The sequence below is a fragment of the Scyliorhinus torazame genome, chromosome 30 (assembly GCF_047496885.1).
Source record: "Scyliorhinus torazame isolate Kashiwa2021f chromosome 30, sScyTor2.1, whole genome shotgun sequence".
NCBI lineage: Eukaryota > Metazoa > Chordata > Chondrichthyes > Carcharhiniformes > Scyliorhinidae > Scyliorhinus > Scyliorhinus torazame.
In genome coordinates this window covers 22,676,168-22,695,133 of record NC_092736.1, presented here as the reverse complement: position 1 = coordinate 22,695,133, position 18,966 = coordinate 22,676,168, and the positions used below count along the sequence as shown (strand labels likewise).

The following is an 18,966-nucleotide window of genomic DNA, read 5'->3' as shown; positions in this document are numbered from 1 at the left end:
CACCCACGACTGGCATGTCCAGCCCATTGAGAAACCTTTTCATCTCATCGGAGGTGTGTAGCCCTCGGTAGAGGGTCTCAAACGCTCGGTTGACCTGTTTTGCCGGTTATCAGCCTGCTTCTGCTTAATTTGAGCTATCTCCCTCGTGGCTGCCTGCTTCCTCAGCTGGTAAGCCAGTAGGCAGCCAGCTTTTTCTCTGTGTTCATAGAAGGTCCCCTGTGCCTGACAGAGTTGATGCACTGCTCTCCTAGTGGATAGCAGGTTAAGTCCATTTGTAGCTTTTTCCTCCCACAAGAAGCTCTACGGTCAGTGCCTCAGTACTTTGTTGTCTTCCAGAATAGAGTCGATCAGTTGTTGCCTAGCCTCCCTCTCTTTCCTGTCTCTATGAGCCTTGTAGGCTATAGTTTTTGTCCTAATCATCACAGCCTTCAGTGCCTCCCTGAACATGGAAGGTGAGGCTTCCCCATTCTGATTATTAGTAACGTTTTCACCTATGGCCTGTGGTGTTTTCTGGCAGACGACCTCTTCAGCTAAGAGGTCCATGTCCAACCTCCATGTGGGGCATTGGGCACGGCCCTAGTCGAACCTCAAGAGCGGCACGGTAGCACAGTGGTTAGCACTGTTGCTTCACAGCACCAGGGTCCCAGGTTCGAATGGTGTCAACCAACTCTTCAACAGATGGTGGAGGTGGTGGTGTGAGATGCAAAAAATTATTAAAATATAACTCCCCTTTCCCCCCCCCCGAAACTTTTTGAAGGATCCATTAACATTTGGAGATGGGAGCAAATTGACTTTTCTTCAGAATGTTGTTGATTGTTTTGGGACATAGTGGATTGTCTCAGATACTGTTGGTGTGAGCAGAGTTTTCAGAGCAGATTATTGGGTGTGGGTGGCCTGAAGCTTCCTCAGTGTGTGAGAGACAGAGAGAGTTCTCAATTAAAAGTTTATTTTCGTTTGTTTTGTAGTTACTGACTATAAACCAGGCAGCGAACAGCAAAGAAGAGCTGCGTAATTGTAATAATGTTGAGTTAGCACAGCGTGGCGGAATAGGCACTCTGCTGAGTACCGCTTTCACTTGTTTGTTTCTGTTACAGATGTCATGTGGCTTTAAGCATTCAGCAGTCATTACTGCAGATGGGAAGTTGTTCACGTTTGGAAATGGTGACTATGGTCGTTTGGGACTCGGTAACACATCCAACAAAAAGCTGCCCGAGAGAGTAGCAGCATTAGAAGGCTATCAAGTCGGGCAGGTATGATATTGAGTCTTGAAGAATCACGCCTTCACAATAATTATGTAATCTGGAGATGATCGACAAATACTACATATATTGGTGTTTGTCTTTATCCAATTAAATTATCGGGCCATAAACAGAGAATACTGGACATGCACTATGAGCCGATCCATATTCTGGAATTTCTAAACTTGCCGTATCACTTCACGGGCACAAACGGTGTCATTCCAGAATCTTCAGGATTTGAGAATTTGCAGGTTCTTTTCCCTAATTAGCCAGTTGATCAGGTGGAAACTTTTTAAAAATAAATTTAGAGTACCCAATTCATTTTTCCAATTAAGGGGCAGTTTTAGCGTGGCCAATCCACCTAGCCTGCACATCTTTGGGTTGTGGGGGCGAAACCCACTCAAACACTGGGAGAATGTGCAAACTCCACACGGACAGACTCCCAGAGCCGGGATCGAATCTGGGACCTCGGCGCCATGAGACTGCAGTGCTAACCACTGCGCAACCGTGCTGCCCTATCAGGTGGAAACTTTAGGCTCAATGTAATTTTCAAGTGAACGGTTTTCCGAGTCCCCAGATGATCCTGGGACATTGAAGAGTTTTAGCAGATGAGAGCAGCAGTAGATTGCAAGTTTGGTCAAAGCGATGGTTATTTTTTTAAGTAGATCTTAAAGGAGCTGAGCAAAGGGAGATGGAAAAACAGAAGTTTTTATAATAAGAATCTTTATTAGTATTACAAGTAGGTTTACATTAACACTGCAATGATGTTACTGTGAAAAGCCCCTAGTCCCCACACTTCGGCGCTTGTTCGGGTACACAGAGGGAGATTTCAGAATGTCCAAATTACCTAACAGCACGTCATTCGGCACTCATGGGAGGAAATTGGAGCACCGGAGGAAACTGGGAGAACGTGCAGACTCCGCACAGAAAGTGACCCAAGCCGTGTCCCTGGCGCTGTGAAGCAACAGTGCTAACCACATGCTGCCTAAAGAGGAACTAGGTTTAAAACTATATGCTCTGACCAGAAATGTTGATATTCTAAAAATGGGCCTTGTTAGAAAAAAGTAAAAGGTTGTACTTGTTCTGTTTTCAAAGTCTTCACATGTACCATTAAATGCTTCAAAATGCTGCGATTGGTTTTGGTCAAACATTGCAACTGCTTTGCATTTAACAGGACCCCACAAATAGGAGTGTGAACAAGGTGTTAAATTATCATGTGGCAATATCCATTGAGTGACAGTGGTGAAAGATGCCCTGCTCTTTTTCTAGTCGTGCCACGGGACCAGTAAAATAGTTAATACCCCTATGAACCTCTGGAGCCGGCCTTGGATGATAGCCACTCGGGTGAGGTTCAGTTGGGGTGATTAAAAGCTGTGCATTCCACCCGAGCAAAGGTATCAATAGCCAATAAACCTTAATACCAAAGAGTCTCCCCATATCATAGAATCCTTTCATTGTAGACGGAGACCATTCGGCCCATCGAGTCTGCATCGATCCTTTGAAAGAGCACCCTACCGAGGCCCAATTCCCCACCCTATTTCTGCAGCTCCACTCCTAAGGGGCAATTTGGCATGATTAATGCACCTAACCTGCAAATCTTTGGACTGTGGGAGGAAACTGGAGCACTCGGAGGAAACCCATGCAGACACGGAGAGAGAGTGCAAACTCCACACAGGCAGTCACCCGAGGTCGGAATCGATGGGGTGGGAGAAATTTGGTAAAATGGGAAAAAATAAATGACAAACCAAAAGTGATGTTACTGTTTGTCGTTCCGTGTATTATTATTGGATTCTGGTGTCTTTCTACGGAGTTTATATTGCCAGGTTTTCTGTTCCAGGTTGCATGTGGTTTGAATCACACTTTGGCTGTCTCCACTGATGGGATGATGGTTTGGGCATTTGGCGATGGAGATTATGGAAAACTTGGCCTCGGCAACTCAACAGCCAAGTCCTCTCCTCAGGTATGTGTTACCAAACCTTTCTTTAATTATATTTGTATGGCTTTCTGTTTTTCCGGCATTGCTTTGTGACTGCATCAAATAAATCGGAAAATTTAAAGTTGCAGTCAAAGTTGTGTAGCAAAGGTTTCTTTAATTCAATCAAGGGATGTTGTCGCTAGCAAAGACCAGCATTGATCACCAATCCTTAGTTGTCCTTGGGAAGGTTTGGGAAAACTGCTGTAGTTCTTGTGGTGTAGGTACTCCTACCGTGCTGTTGAGAGAAGACGTTCCAGGATTTTGACCCAGCAGCAGTGAAGGAACAATGATATATTTCCAAATCCGGTTGGTGTTAGACGTGGAGGGAACATACGAGTGTTGGCGTTTCCACTGAAGTAAAGAAGTCCACAGCTCCTTCTATGTGGCAGAGCTTGCAGGATTGGGTGGCCCTGTCGAAGGGTCTTTGATGAATTGGGTCTCTGGTGAATTGCTGCTGTGCATACTGTTTATGGTACATTATGCTGTCACTGTGTGCCGGTGGTGGAGGGAGTGAATGTTGAGGGTGGTGGATAGAGTGCTAAAAGTGGGTTGTTTTGTCCTGGATGGTGTCAGGCTTCTTGAATGTTGTTGGACCTGCACTCATCCAGGAACGTGGAGGAGGGTATTCCATCACACTCTTCACTTATGCCTTTTAGATTGTTAGCATCCCAGTTGATGCTATAACCGGACAGGAAGATCCCGGAATGGAGCCCTGGCTCAAAAGACTGTAACTTTTACTTTTTTTTTAGAAAACTTATTAAGACTAATTAGCATTCGCAGGACTGCTAATTAGTCTTAACAAGATAAAGAACATTTATTCAACATGAAAAGCTGGTTTAACATGCAATACTAGCTTTCCTTAGCTTCAGAAAAATGCACAGATTTTAAGCTAAACATGGGCTATAATGGTATCAGTAACACAAAGTCCCTTTAAACACACAGACTGGCTGTGACAAGACACACTCTGCTCTGAACCCGAGTGACTTTCTAGGGATTTCTCCTCAAAATACCCACCAGCATTGCTTTCCATCAGCGATTTGCATTACAAACCATTCGAGAGTTTCCACACTGCCCTTCAAACAAAGTTTCCGCCCCACATTTAACAACAAATCCAGCAACCAAGTTTTACAACTCCACCTTCAATATTTCTTTGTCTTGACCGTTGCACCAATTCTTCACAATTACTTTAGCCATTGATTCCCAGACTGTATTAAGATGGCATCAAACTTTTGATTTATCTTTCAAGTCTGCTTCCCACTTTAAATCTAATTACTGCAGCTTTTACATTCACTCACAACACTTTTTCTGCTTTTCCCTTGAATTCTCCTGAACAATGCCTTGTTCTGCTTCTTGGTCTCTGTTCTCTTTACTTCAGTCTTCCTAAGACACTCTTTCTGTCCCAGTTCTCTGATACCTTGAGAAGTCTGCCTTTTGCAGGCCCCTTGACCCGTCCAGATTTCTTCTGGCAGAATTGAGAGATGTTCACTCCCCAGTGTCCTATCTCCAACTGCAAACAAATTCAGCTAAAACTAAATTCCAAACGCCTTTCTACCTTAAAAGGGCCCCCAGTTGCTCAGTACCGACCATATGTTTCTGCTAACATATTTACTTTTCACGCCGTAACCTCTCTTCGAAGCCCACTTTGATTTGGAACCAACCCCCCCCCCCCCATACAAACACCTTTCTCCAGCATGAATCTAAGGGCTTTACCCTTCCTTACACAGAAACACTAAATTGAACCCACTGAAAGCTTCAATATTTACCAATACAAGTATAAATCCCTTAAAACTACCTTTGTTTTCCTAACAAGATGGTTGACAGGCTTGGGGAGTCAGGAGGTGAGTTACGTGCAGCAGAATTCCCAGCCGCTGACCCCTTGTGGACACGGCATTTAAATTGCCGCTTTATGGTCAATGGTAACCCCCTCCGCTGTTCCACGATGTTGATGATGGGGTTCACCTCCGGTGATGCTTATTGTTATGGGGAGATGGTTAGATTCACTATTGTTGTTGGTGATGGTCATTGCTTGGTACTTGTGTGATGTGAATGTGACTGGCCTTGTATCAGACCAAGCCTGAATGCTGTCCAAATCTTGCTGCATGTGGGCACGGGCTACCTCAATACCTGAGGCTCTATACTTGGGACTGAACGCTGTGTGCAATCGTCAGCGAACATCCCCACTTCTGACCGCCCAATGCCAGTAAGTTAATTGATGAAGCAGCTGAAGATGGTTGGACCTAGCAGTAACTTCCCCGGAAAAACAATGTCCCATGGCTTGACTCCAACCGGTGGAGTCTGTCGTCTGATTCCCATTGACTTCATTTTTGCTACGTAATATAATCTTTATTGTCACAAGTAGGCTTACACTGCAATAAAGAAACTGTGAAAATCCCCCAGTCACCACACTCTGGCGCCTGTTCGGGTACACAGGGAGAATTCAGAATGTCCAATTCACGTCTTTCGGTTCTTGTGGGAGGAAACCGGAGCACCCGGAGGAAACCCACGCAGACACGGGGGGGGGGTGGTGGGGGGGGGGGGGAAATGTGCAGACTCCACACAGACAGTGACCCAAGCTGGGAATCGAACCTGGGACCCTGGAGCTGTGAAGCAACAGTGCTAACCACTGTACTGCCGTGCCGCCCAGCGAATTAGTGTTCCTTGATGCCACGTAGTCACATGTTGCCTCGATGTGAAGGTCCGTCACTCTCTGTTCAGTACAACCTTGTCCAAACCTCCACAAAAAGCTAAATTCCAGAATGAGATCCTGGTAAAACCCCAAGTGAATGGATTATTGCAGAGTCAGTGCTGTTTGATAGCACTGTCGATGACCCCTTCCGTCACTTTGATTATTGAGTGTGATTTTCTGGGATGGCAGTAGCTAGATTGGATTTGTCTTGCGTTTTTGTGGATGGAATCTAGCCGGACAATTTTCCAATTCAGTGTTGTGAAAGCAGTCGAAGAAAGTAATGTTCTGAATTGATGAATTTTGTATTCGCCTATCCTGTTGTCCTTGCGTAGTTCTCTCTTTTCCTCTTGTCATAAAATTTTTTTTTTTACTTTCTACAGAAAGTGGATGTTTTGTGTGGAATAGGAATTAAAAAGGTTGCTTGTGGCACCCAATTTTCCGTTGCCCTGTCGAAAGATGGCCATGTGTACACCTTTGGCCAAGGTAAGATAATTATACAGGCTTTTCAAAATTATTTTTAGAATGGCACCGAAAATACATTTCAATTCTTGACAAATGGCTATAGAAACTGTGTGACTGACTCACTTTTTTAAGTTCTATCTTTCAACTGAAACTTAAAGTGAAGTTTTGTCTGAAACAAAAGTGGTCAAGGGGCCACTCCCGGATCAATGCAGCTTTCTGTAATGTTGCTGCTTCACTTCTGCAGCCCAATACTCTCATTGAGCTCTGTAAGCAGGGTATCTTCCTATCCTGTGCAATTGTGTGATTATCTACATCTCTTGATCAGAAAATCACCCTGGTACCGCACACCTGAACATACAATCCGCTCCTCTTATTTGAACATTTTACTCACTAATTTTCTGTTTTATTTACATATTGCTGAATCAGAATTACTGGATAGTTTGATTTTTTTTTTATTTTCTTTCTTTTGAGCATGAGGAATGCCCTCAGATTATTGGGGGAAGGCTGTATTTTGCTGCAGGAGTGTTATCCAGCCACGTCAGTTTGGTTCTTCAACGCAAGAGACCGGAAGCAGACAGGATTATTTTTTTCACCAGTTTCTTCAGGCACGCAGGGGAGCCGTATCCACAAAATGGCGTACAGACTCCCTGAGCAATAATGATGTTACCGTTGGTTATCTTGCAAGTAATTTGCATATGCCTATCACGGATATACATTTGTTCTGAAGTCATGGATATCAATTTGAGCTAATAATTCTAATTCATTTATGTCAGTGAATATAGTTAACGAGTGATAGCCTCTGAACGCTTGTCTAATTATAATCAGTTATTAACGAAGCGTGCCCACATGGTTGCACCATCCAAATATCCTCACCTATAGACCTTGGCTGCTATGGCTACCTTCCTGTGGCTTATCAAAGTTCCCATTCCCTTCTTCATTTTGTACGTGCAGCCTATCTAGCTGTGGAAACTTCACAGCAGTTTCTCTGCTGTACTCACTTCACAAATGAACTTTACTGCATTTAACCCCTTCAGGAGGATATCGTTTACAAGTCAGTGACAAAATCTCAGTGAGGAAACCTGCAATTCCCTAAAGGGCAATTTGTGGGACAGGGTTGAAGTACCTGGGATTAGTGGTGAAGCGGAAACGGTACCTGGTTTGGTGGTGGAAGGGCATCATTATCATAGGGACGGCACTGTCATTGACAGCCGAGGCTACTTTCCACGCCTACCCGTTCGCTGCCATCTTCTGCTAGACATGCAGCCCTGTGGGGGAGGGTTAACTCGTACTTCAGTTTACCAGTCATGAACTGGTATTTAGGTGTTGTGCAGTTAATGACTTCCTCTTATTCTTTCCTGCCTGCCTCGACATTTCATGCACTTTCCACTGGATTTAAATATTAATGACGGAAGTTGAAATCTCCATTTTTCAAAACATTGTTTAAAGACATCTCTCCACCCTGCCGCCATCCACCCATGATGAAGGTTCTCACTTGCCTTGAAGCTTTTAGGTTTCTTTCTGAAGAACATTTCTGGTGTTCGTTATAAGGATTGTTTTAAATCATTACATTTTCCATGTCTAATATCCCGCTATGGAATTTTATAGCATAGCAATCAGTTTATTAATTAATTACTGAGCACATCCTGACGAGATAGAATGTGAAAATTATCAAATCCGACTCCAATCGTTAATGTTTCCAAACCTAAAGAAAGCATATGACATGCTTGCCTTCATAGGACGGGGTATCGAGTATAGAAGCTCAAAAATTATGTTACAGTTATACAGAGTGTTAGTTAGGCCACATTTGGAATACTGTGTCCAATTCTGGTCACCGCACTACCAGAAGGACGTGGAGGCTTTGGAGAGAATACAGAAAAAGTTTACCAGGCTGTTGCCTGGTATGGAGGGCATTAGCTCTGAGGAGAGATTGAATAAACTGGGATTGTTCTCCCTAGAGAGACGTAGGCTGAGGGGCGACCTGATAGAAGTTCATAAAATTATTAGAGGTATAGATAGGGTGAACAGTTGGAGGCTTTTTCCCAGGGTGGAAATGACAATTACAAGGGAACACAAGTTCAAGGTGAGGGGGGGAACGGTTCAGTGGAGATGTGCGGGGAAAGTTTTTTTACACCGAGGGTGGTGGTGACCTGGAATGTACTGCCAAGTGAGATGGTTGACGCAGATACGTTAGCGACCTTTAAGACTTATCTCGATAGGCACAGAACAGACTGGGTATAGAAGGATGCAGGCGGTTGGTCTAGATAGGACACCTGATCGGCGCAGGCTTGCAGGGCTGAAGGGCCTGCTCCTGTGCTGTATTTCTTGTTCTATGGAAGGTGGTGCTTTTTGAATCCTTTCTATTCATTCCAAAAGGAAGAAGACTTGCAGTTCATCTAGGTGTTAAAGGCGGTTTAACACGGATGACAAACTATTTAGCAACAGTACAATACAACATTAACTAATCCAGATAGTCCCAACATTTGTTAAACAGCATAGGTTACATTGGTATTCCTCTGGTCTTGTATTATGGAACTAACTGTCCATTGTTTGAGTAAATGTTGTCATTGTTGTGTCCATTATTGAATCCCTTTGCAACCCCTGACCATTTTCCCTGGATTATTGAACATTATTGATCATTGGTCATCTCAATTTGGTGATGTAGACAAGTTTTGGCACCTTGGATAATATTCAATCCTTTTAACTAATTTTGTAAGTGAGAGATAGTGTGTCTCCCCTGCCACCCCCCAACACCAATCCGCTGTAATTTAATTCAAAATTTATTTCTTTTGGAAAACCCTGCAATGAAAATGAATTTTAAAAAGTTAACTGGTTTGCTTTTGTCTGTCTAATCATTTCCCGAGTTTGTTACAAGTTGCATTGTTATTTAGACTGACTTCAGCAACTCGCTGTTTGTGCTGACTTCTGTAACTTGCTGCATCTGTTTCATAAACTTGACACTGTCCTTTTCCTATGATAGATTAGTGTGTTATACAAGTCTATCGTGACAGGAGCGGCACAGTAGCACTGTTGCTTCACAGCGCCAGGGTCCCGGGTTTGATTCCCACTTGAGTCACTGTCTGTGCGGCGTCTGCACGTTCTCCCTGTGTCTGCATGGGTTTTCGCCGGCGTTCCGGTTTCCTCCCACAGTCCAAAGATGTGCAGGTTAGGTGAATTGTGTACCCGTGCAGGTTAGGTGAATTGTGTACCCGAACAGGCGCGACTAGGGGCTTTTCCTAGTAACTTCATTGCAGTGTTAATGTACTTGTGACAATAATGAAGATTATTAGGAGTGCATTATATCCAGAGATGATGAGCAGGTCTGCCTGCCTACACATGGTACACTTATCACAGATTGTCTGCACTTAAGATCAGTACATAGTTTGCACCTGGGAGGTAGTTTTGAGGTTGCCCTCAAGAAAACTACAAGATGGACTTCCGGGTGCGGCGATGACCAGCTAAGTCGCACGTTTCGGCACCTCCCGTTTTAACAGACTTTTGGGCTCTTATCGGGAGCCCCAACGGCAATTTTCACAGGCTAAACCCACTGTGAGGCGACATAGAAGGGAGTCCCCCCGGATGTGAATGGACAGAAGAGATAATAGTGGCCAGATTGCAGAGGATCCACTGGAGCAGCGGCAAAGAAGGGAAGTCAGAAGCAAGATGGTGGCGGAGGGAGGCCAGTTGGTATGGCGCCTGGAACAGCAGGAGTTCCTCCGGTGATGTGTGGAGGAGCTCAAGAAGGAGGTGCTGGCGCCGATGCTGCAGGCGATTGAGGGGTTAAAGGAGGCGCAGAAGACCCAAGAGATGGAGCTCCGTGGAGTGAAGGCAAAAGCTGCCGAAAATGAGGACGAGATACAGGGTTTGGTGGTGAAGACGGAGACGCACGAGGCACTACATAAGAGGTGTATGGAGAGACTGGAAGCCCTGGAAAATAGCTCGAGGAGGAAGAACTTAAGAATCTTGGGTCTTCCCGAAGGGGCAGAGGGAGCGGACGTTGGGGAGTATGTGAGCACAATGCTCCATACCTTAATGGGAGCTGAGGCCCCGACGGGCCCCCTGGAAGTGGAGGGAGCGTATCGAGTCCTCGTGAGAAGACCAAAGGCAGGAGAAATACTTCGAGCAATAGTGGTGAGGTTCCACCGCTACAAGGACAGGGAGATGGTCCTGAGATGGGCGAAAAAGACACGGAGCAGCAGGTGGGAGAACGCGGTGATCCGCGTGTATCAGGATTGGAGTGCGGAGGTGGCGAGAAGGAGGGCGAGTTTCAATCGGGCCAAGGCGGTGCTCCACAAGAGGAAAGTGAAATTCGGAATGTTGCAGCCGGCAAGACTGGGTTGCACACCAGGGTAAACACCACTACTTCGAGACAGCAGAGGAGGCGTGGACATTTATTGAAGAGGAGAAGTTGGACTAGATTTGAGAAAGAGTGTTTGAAATGAAGTAGCGAGGTGGTGGCAAGGGACTGTGAATCAGATGGGGGAAAATTTTCTTTCCCCTCGAAGGGGGGGACACGAAGAAATGTGGGCGCAGGTGGGGAAGGGGAGGGGGAAGGAGAGAGGGAGCTGCGCCATCAGGGGTGAGGCTGAGAGGGAACCGCGGGCTTTGTTCCCGCGCTATGGAAATTGTGGCAGGAAAAGGGGGCGCAGGAAGGAGGGGGCCTCACATAATGGGAGGCTAAGGATAAACGTGGGAAGCCGAGGTCAGCCAGAGTTTGCTGACTTCCGGAAGCAATATGGGGGGAGCAACTAAGCTAGAGAGGGATCTAGCCGGGGGGGGGAGGTTTAACTGGGTTGCTGCTGCTGCTAAGGGGAAGGGGAGCTGTTACGGGATGGGATGGTCGGGACGGGAGGGCACCATCCGGGGGATAAGCGGGTGCGTGGAAACCGGGTGAGGAGCTGGTCTAAAAAAGGGGATGGCTAGTCGGGGGGGGGGGGGGGGGGGGTAAAAGAGCCCCCCAACCCGGTTGATCACGTGGAACGTGAGAGGGTTGAACGGGCCGATTAAGAGGGCAAGGGTACTTACGCACCTAAAGAAGCTAAAGGCAGACGTGGTCATGCTTCAGGAGACGCACCTGAAACTGGCGGATCAGGTCAGATTAAGAAAAGGATGGGTGGGACAGGTATTCCACTCGGGCTTGGATGCGAAAAATAGAGGGGTGGCAATACTGGTGGAGAAACGGGTATTGTTTGAGGCGAAGACCATAGTGGCGGACATTGGGGGTAGATACGTGATGGTGAGTGGCAGATTGCAAGGTGAGGCGGTGGTGCTGGTGAATGTATATGCCCCGAACTGGGATGACGCGAACTTTATGAAGCATATGTTGGGGCGCATCCCGGACCTGGAGATGGGAAAGTTGATAATGGGGGGGGGGGATGTCAACACGGTGCTGGACCCAGGGCTGGACCGGTCCAGATCTAGGACCGGGAGGAGGCCGGCAGCGGCCAAGGTGCTTAAGGGCTTTATGGAGCAGATGGGGGGGGAGTGGATCCCTGGAGATTTACTAGACCAAGGAGTAAAGAGTTTTCCTTCTTCTCCCATGTCCACAAAGTGTACTCCCGGATAGACTTCTTTGTCCTGGGAAGGGCGCTGATCCCGAAGGTGGCAGGAACGGAGTATTCGGCTATAGCCATTTCAGATCATGCCCCACATTGGGTAGATCTGGAAGTAGGAGAGGAAAAGGAGCAGCGCCCACTCTGGAGATTAGATAGGGGACTGTTGGCGGACGAAGGGGACTGTTGGCGGACGAGGGGGTATGTGTAAGGGTGAGGGGATGTATTGAAAGGTACCTAGAGATCAATGATGACAGAGAGGTCCAGGCGGGAGTGGTCTGGGAGGCGCTGAAGGTGGTGGGTAGAGGGGAGCTGATCTCCTTAAGGGCCCATAAGGGGAAACAAGAGGGTAAAGAAAGGGAGAGATTGTTGAGGGAGATTGAGGGTGGATAGGCAATATGCAGAGGCTCCAGATGTAGGGCTATACAGGGAAAGACGGAGATTGCACTACGGGTAAGGCGGAGGCACAATGGAGGAAGGCACGGAGTGCAGTCTGAATATGGAGAGAAGGCGAGCCGGCTGCTTGCCCAACAACTTAGGAAGCGGGGGGCGGCGAGAGAGATCGGAGGGGTTAGAGACGAGGAGGGAAAGATGGAACGGGGAGGGTGAGCAGGGTGTTTAAGGTATTTTACGAGAGGCTATATAAGGCTCAACCCCCGGAAGGGAAAGAGGGAATGATGCATTTCCTAGACCAGCTGGAGTTCCCGAAGGTTGAGGAATAGGAGATGACAGGACTGGGAGCGCAGATTGAGGTGGAGGAGGTGGTAAAAGGAATTGGGAACATGCAGGCAGGGAAGGCCCCGGGACCGGATGGGTTCCCGGTGGAGTTCTATAGGCAATACGTGGACCTGCTGGCCCCACTTCTGACGAGAACCTTTAATGAGGCTAGGGAAAGGGGGACACTACCCCCGACGATGTCGGAGGCGACGATATCGCTGATCCTGAAAAGAGACAAAGACCCGCTGCAGTGCGGGTCATACAGGCCTATTTCCCTCTTGAATGTCGATGCCAAGCTTTTGGCCAAGGTGATGGCGACGAGGATAGAGGACTGTGTCCCTGGGGTGGTGCATGATGATCAAACGGGGTTTGTTAAAGGGAGGCAATTGAATGCTAATATACGGAGGCTGTTGGGGGTGATGATGATGCCCCCACCGGAGGGGGAGGCGGAGATAGTGGTGGCGATGGATGCAGAGAAAGCATTTGATAGAGTGGAGTGGGACTACCTGTGGGAAGTACTGAGGAGATTTGGATTTGGAGAGGGGTTCATTAGATGTGTTCAGCTCCTGTACAGGGCCCCGGTGGCAAGTGTGATTACAAATAGGCAACGATCTGACCACTTCCGACTATATAGGGGTACAAGACAGGGATGTCCCCTGTCCCCGTTACTGTTTGCGTTGGCAATTGAGCCATTGGCCATAGCGCTGAGGGGCTCTAGGAAGTGGAGGGGGGTACTTGGAGGAGGAGAAGAGCATCGGGTGTCATTATACGCGGATGATTTGTTGTTGTATGTCGCGGACCCAGTGGAGGGGATGCCTGAGATAATGCAGACACTCAGGGAGTTTGGAGATTTTTCAGGATATAAATTGAATATGGGGAAGAGTGAACTGTTTGTGATGCACCCCGGGGAACAGGGCAGGGGAATAGACGATTTACCGTTGAGGAGGGTAATAAGAGATTTCCGGTATTTAGGGATCCAGTTGGCCAGGAACTGGGGAACCTTGCATAAGCTTAACTTGGCACGACTGGTACAGCAGATGGAAGAGGACTTTAGGAGGTGGGACATGGTGCCCCTGTCATTGGCGGGCAGGATGCAGGCGGTTAAAATGGTGGTCCTTCCGAGGTTTCTTTTTGTGTTCCAGTGCCTCCCTGTACTGATTACAAAGGCCTTTTTTAAGAAGGTGGACAAGAGTATTATGAGCTTTGTGTGGGCTGGAAAGACCCCAAGAGTAAAGAGGGGATTCCTGCAGTGCAGTAGGGACAGAGGGGGACTGGCACTGCCGAGTCTAAGTGATTATTATTGGGCCGCCAACGTGTCAATGATATGTAAGTGGATGAGGGAAGGGGAAGGAGCCGCGTGGAAAAGACTAGAGATGGCGTCCTGTAGGGGAACTAGCTTAAAAGCACTGGCGACGGCGCCGTTGCCGTTCTCCCCGAAAAAATACACCACAAACCCAGTGGTGGTGGCAACTCTGAAAATTTGGGGGCAGTGGAGACGACATAAGGGAGTGACAGGTGCCTCAGTGTGGTCCCCGATAAGGAACAACCATAGGTTCGTCCCGGGAAGGATAGATGGGGGATTTAAATCTTGGCAGCGAGCAGGAATTGCGAAATTGAAGGACTTGTTCTTCGACGGGACGTTCGCGAGTCTGGGAGCACTGACAGAAAAATATGGGTTGCCACCTGGGAATGCATTTCGCTATATGCCCAGTGAGGGCATTTGTGAGGCAACAGGTGAGGGAATTTCCGCAGCTCCTGGCGCAAGAGATCCAGGACAGAGTGATTTCGGGGGCATGGGTGGGTGATGGTAGGGTGTCAGATATATATAGGGAAATGAGAGACGAGGGGGAGACGACGGTAGAGGAGCTGAAGGGAAAATGGGAGGAGGAGCTGGGGGAAGAGATTGAGATGGTGCTGTGGGCAGATGCCCTAAGTAGGGTAAACTCTTCGTCCTCGTGTGCCAGGCTCGGCCTGATACAATTCAAGGTTCTACACAGGGCGCATATGACGGGAGCAAGGCTAAGTAGATTTTTTGGAGTGGAGGATAGGTGCGGGAGATGCGTGGGAAGCCCGGCGAACCACACCCACATGTTTTGGTCATGTCCGGTATTGCATGGGTTCTGGGTGGGTGTGGCAAAAGTGATTTCAAAGGTGGTGGGGGTCCGGGTCGAACCGGGCTGGGGGTTGGCTATATTTGGGGTTGCAGATGAGCCGGGAGTGCAGGAGGCGAGAGAGGCCGATGTTTTGGCCTTTGCGTCCCTAGTAGCCCGGCGAAGGATTCTACTTGTGTGGAAAGAAGCTAAACCCCCTGGCGTGGAGGCCTGGATAAACGACATGGCAGGGTTCATAAAATTGGAGCGGATAAAGTACGCACTAAGAGGCTCGGCTCAAGGGTTCACCAGGCGGCGGCAACCGTTTCTCGACTATCTTGCAGAGCGATAAGGGAAAATAGGAAAGGCAGCAGCAGCAACCCAGGGGGGGGGGGGGCTCATTTGGGTCCTCGGGGGTCTTATGTGTGTGTTTATATATTAGTTATTTATATTCGATGTTACAAAGTTACTATTTTAGTTACTATTTCTGTTGTTTCTTATTTTGTTGTTGGCAGTTGCCGTTAGTTACCATATTATTTATTTAAAAAACGATCAATGTATATATTATTACAAAGTTGTAAAATGGGAAATTTTTGTTTGATCGAAAAACTTTAATAAAATATATTTATTAAAAAAAAGAAAACTACAAGGTGAAGTCTGGATATTAGCCTATACTTATCCCATCTGTATATTGGAGGAGGGCGAAAGTCACAGATTCAGATGACTTTGTAAAGGTCTTATGAATGGTCCTCTGCCAAATTTGGATGAATCGGTTCATTTATGCATTGGAGGTGGAAATTATCAGAAGTTGAAATGATCAAATTGTTCACACACTATGTCCTGTTCAAAATCTGATGGACCCTCTTTTGTGCTAACAGACCGTCTGATTGGCTTGCCCGAGGGTCGGGCCCGCAATCATAATCGACCTCAGCTGGTACCTGCTCTGGGTGGAGTCTTTGTTGAGGAGATAGTTGTGGGGGCCGAGCACACTATGGGCCTTTCATCACCTGGAGATGTTTATGGATGGGGCAGCAATTCAGAAGGCCAGGTAAGAAATCTTGATGGCATGGACACCCTTTTAAACCCATCCAGAATGCAGGCTTCTTGACCTGGGCGATGACTGCAGAACTGGATAATCTAAATCTCATTATGAATGAAATTGAAAGTTAGAACAAGCTGTAGACTGAGCTATAATCGCCTTCCTTGTACTTCATGGGGTACAGTGATTGCTGAGCTGCTACATTTTTGGGCGTTTCTCTTGGAGGTGGACAGGTACGGAGTTTGACCTGGCTACACTTTTGGGGATTAGGTGTGCAGACCGTTTCCTGAGCAGATTAAGTATAAAATTGAGATGAAGCCTGGGAGTTAAGTATCTACGGTTTTGGCCTTCGCACCAAACAGGGGCACTTAGTATCCGGAGAAATGGCTGGGGGAGGGGGTTAGTATCCGGAGAAATGGCTGGGGGAGGGGGTTAGTATCCGGAGAAATGGCTGGGGGAGGGGGGTGGGGCTGTTCCTGGGTTTTCATCACCCCCACCCCCTACCATGACCAAACAACTGGCTTGACTCCAGTCTTCCTCTGGGTAATTGCATGCAATCCGCCACAGATAGCACAAATGACCATTACGATTATTATAATATAGTCAACACCTCCTTGTCCTCTCATACTTCATCAGGGTCCACAGCAGAAGTCCTCATCGGGCATTACACACGCGCGCGCACACAATTTTGTTCCCCTTCAGATTTTAAATTAATTTTCAAATGGTGCCACATGTCACAGTGCGATCACTGAACCACCTACAAGCAGAGCAATGTAGTCCGATACATTTAAGATGAAAACAGAAACGTTCTTTAAGCAGCGATGCACTGGGGTTTGGAGTACATGCAGCAGAAAATTAAGTGTTTAGAGGAAGGTATTGTGCCCTGTCTCCACTTTTCCATATCTGTTCCTTCTCTGCCTCCTATTTAGCTGGGATTGGGCCATACCAATCATGTAAGGGAGCCAACTCTGGTCACAGCACTCCAGGGGAAGAACATTCGGCAGATTTCAGCAGGCCGCTGTCACAGTGTGGCATGGACAGCCCCTCCAGTACCACCGAGAGCACCGGGTGAGGAGGTTATGGCTTATCTTTCATGTTGTTGTAGGCTGTAGCTAGTGATGGGTTTCAATGACGAAAATAGTTACATCTATCTAGCCACTGACTTAAGAATTGGTTTGCGGTATTGAATATTAATCTCTCACCTTTAAAAGGGGGGATCTTTTTTCATGTGATTGGCCTTTACAGATTTATTTTTACTGTTGTGCGATTTAAAAAGTGTAGTAAACGTAAGATGACTTTGTTAACCATATCCGAGAACAGTGTTAATGTTCCTTTTTGAACCATGGCTCATTTAAATAAACCGCAGTCACCAGATTGACAGGTGACAAATAATAATTGAAAGCATTTGTGTTGGCTAAGGTAGGTAAGTTATTTAGCTGTCTAGTGCTGAACAGTTATAATCGGGGTGTCTATCAAACATTTTTGAGGTGTTCTGGGTCTAGGTGAAGTCGACTTAACCAAGCAGTGGTTTATGTTGACAGCACCTTTTGGGGGGTGGGGGGGGAGGGAGGAGGAGAGAGTGGGGAGTGGTGGGAGGATTCCACCAGAACTGCTGGGGGAATTTAAATTAAACTAATGATATAAAGCTAGTCTCCGTAATGGTGACCATTAATTAATTAAATGACCAATAAAACCAAAAATAACCCATCATCAATTGTTGTAAAAACCCATCTGGTTCGCTAGAGATGGAAATCTGCCGCCCTTACCCGGTCTGGCCTACATGTGTCTCCAGGCTCTCGGCAATGTGGTTGACTCTTAAACTGACCTCTGAAATGGCCTAGCGAAACATTCAGTTCAAGGGCAATTAGGGATGGGCAACAAATGCTGGCCTTGCCTTGCAGTGTTTTTCAGACTTTCTTTTCCCATGACCCACTTTTACCAACTCGCCGACCTTCGCAACCAACGCTGGCCGACCTTTGCGACACACCATTATTGCTTACCTTTAACGCGACAGGTGGGCCTGCTTGGTCCTCACAAACTCACTTGTTTTGTCTTTCAACATTACATTTCTGCTATGGACTTCAGCTGATGATTTAAGTTCTCGCTGCATTCTTTGAAAAAAATCAAGAGGTTTGTCCTCAAACCCACCTTCAAATGCCTTTTGAAGTTTTGAGGGTTTTAAACTTTCATTTGCCAGCACTTCTCTGCATGTAACACACAGGGGCTTGACATCCTGGTTTGCATTGACACAAATAAAGAATTTATTTTGCTTTGTTCCCGATTTCAGTTTCTTCTTAATAGGTTGTTCACCAGAGACCCTGGAGCTTTGCACAGAGCTAACACTAGCACGGCTTTGTCTTGCTGTGGGCTCTTCTGAGACGCTCGCTCCAGCAGACTCAGTTGAGATCCTGGCCTGTTTGTGTCTCTGGTCCTCTCTCTTCCTTAATACAAAACGATCCATCTTCAGTTCTTCACACAGCCCTGTTGCTTACCAGCTAGAAAATAGAAAAATCTCCTCTGTAATTCAGTGCCCAAAGCATGGACGTACAGGCCGCGTGACCTTCACTCTGCCACTGCTTCTGGCGGGAAGACTTCCATCGTTTGTATTTAAAGCTCGGACGCAACCGGCATTCTCAGCTTAAAAACTTGGTTACGGCCGCCATTCTTAAAAGCCTGCACGGCCGTTGGGCGCTTCTCCTGCGATCGGGAACGCCACGACCGTCCGCCACCCTCCCGATACTCGTCCATGGGCTGCGGCCCCCCGTTTGAAAAACCCTGCCATAGAGGAATTTTTTAATTTAAAAATGGCATAAAAAATAAAATGACCTTGTCAAAAATCCGTGGGCTGGATTCGCCGGGCCCCCAACCACGTTGGCGGCGCGCCAGTGGCGGGATTCTTTATTCCCGTGCTTGTCGACGGGATTTCCCTTCGAAGCCACCCCTCGCTGCCGGCAGGAACCCGGAATCCCAACGGCCGAATTATTCCGACCCATTGAGATAAAGGATCTGGATCGGTGCAGGCTGGGAGGGCCGAAGGGCCTGTTCCTGTGCTGTAATTTTCTTTGTTCTTTGTTCATATATATCCTTTCCTCAATGTTCTCTGACTAAATGTTGCCATTAAAGTTCACTGTGCAGAGTGCAGTGGTTATGGTACGTGACTAGTATCTCACAGGTTGAGAGTTCAAATGTCAACGTCATGAAATTCAATCC

At 47.1% G+C, this 18,966-nt stretch overlaps 1 protein-coding gene across 1 annotated transcript in view; it reads left to right on the top strand.

The window, feature by feature from the left end:
* The window catches only part of LOC140404429 (probable E3 ubiquitin-protein ligase HERC1), a 300,792-nt gene that overhangs the window by 266,848 nt on the left and 14,978 nt on the right, over nt 1-18,966 (top strand). Inside the window, 5 exon segments of the mRNA XM_072492956.1 lie at nt 1,095-1,250; nt 3,076-3,198; nt 6,280-6,382; nt 15,596-15,765; nt 16,686-16,824. Coding sequence (XP_072349057.1) covers nt 1,095-1,250; nt 3,076-3,198; nt 6,280-6,382; nt 15,596-15,765; nt 16,686-16,824 — 691 coding nt within the window.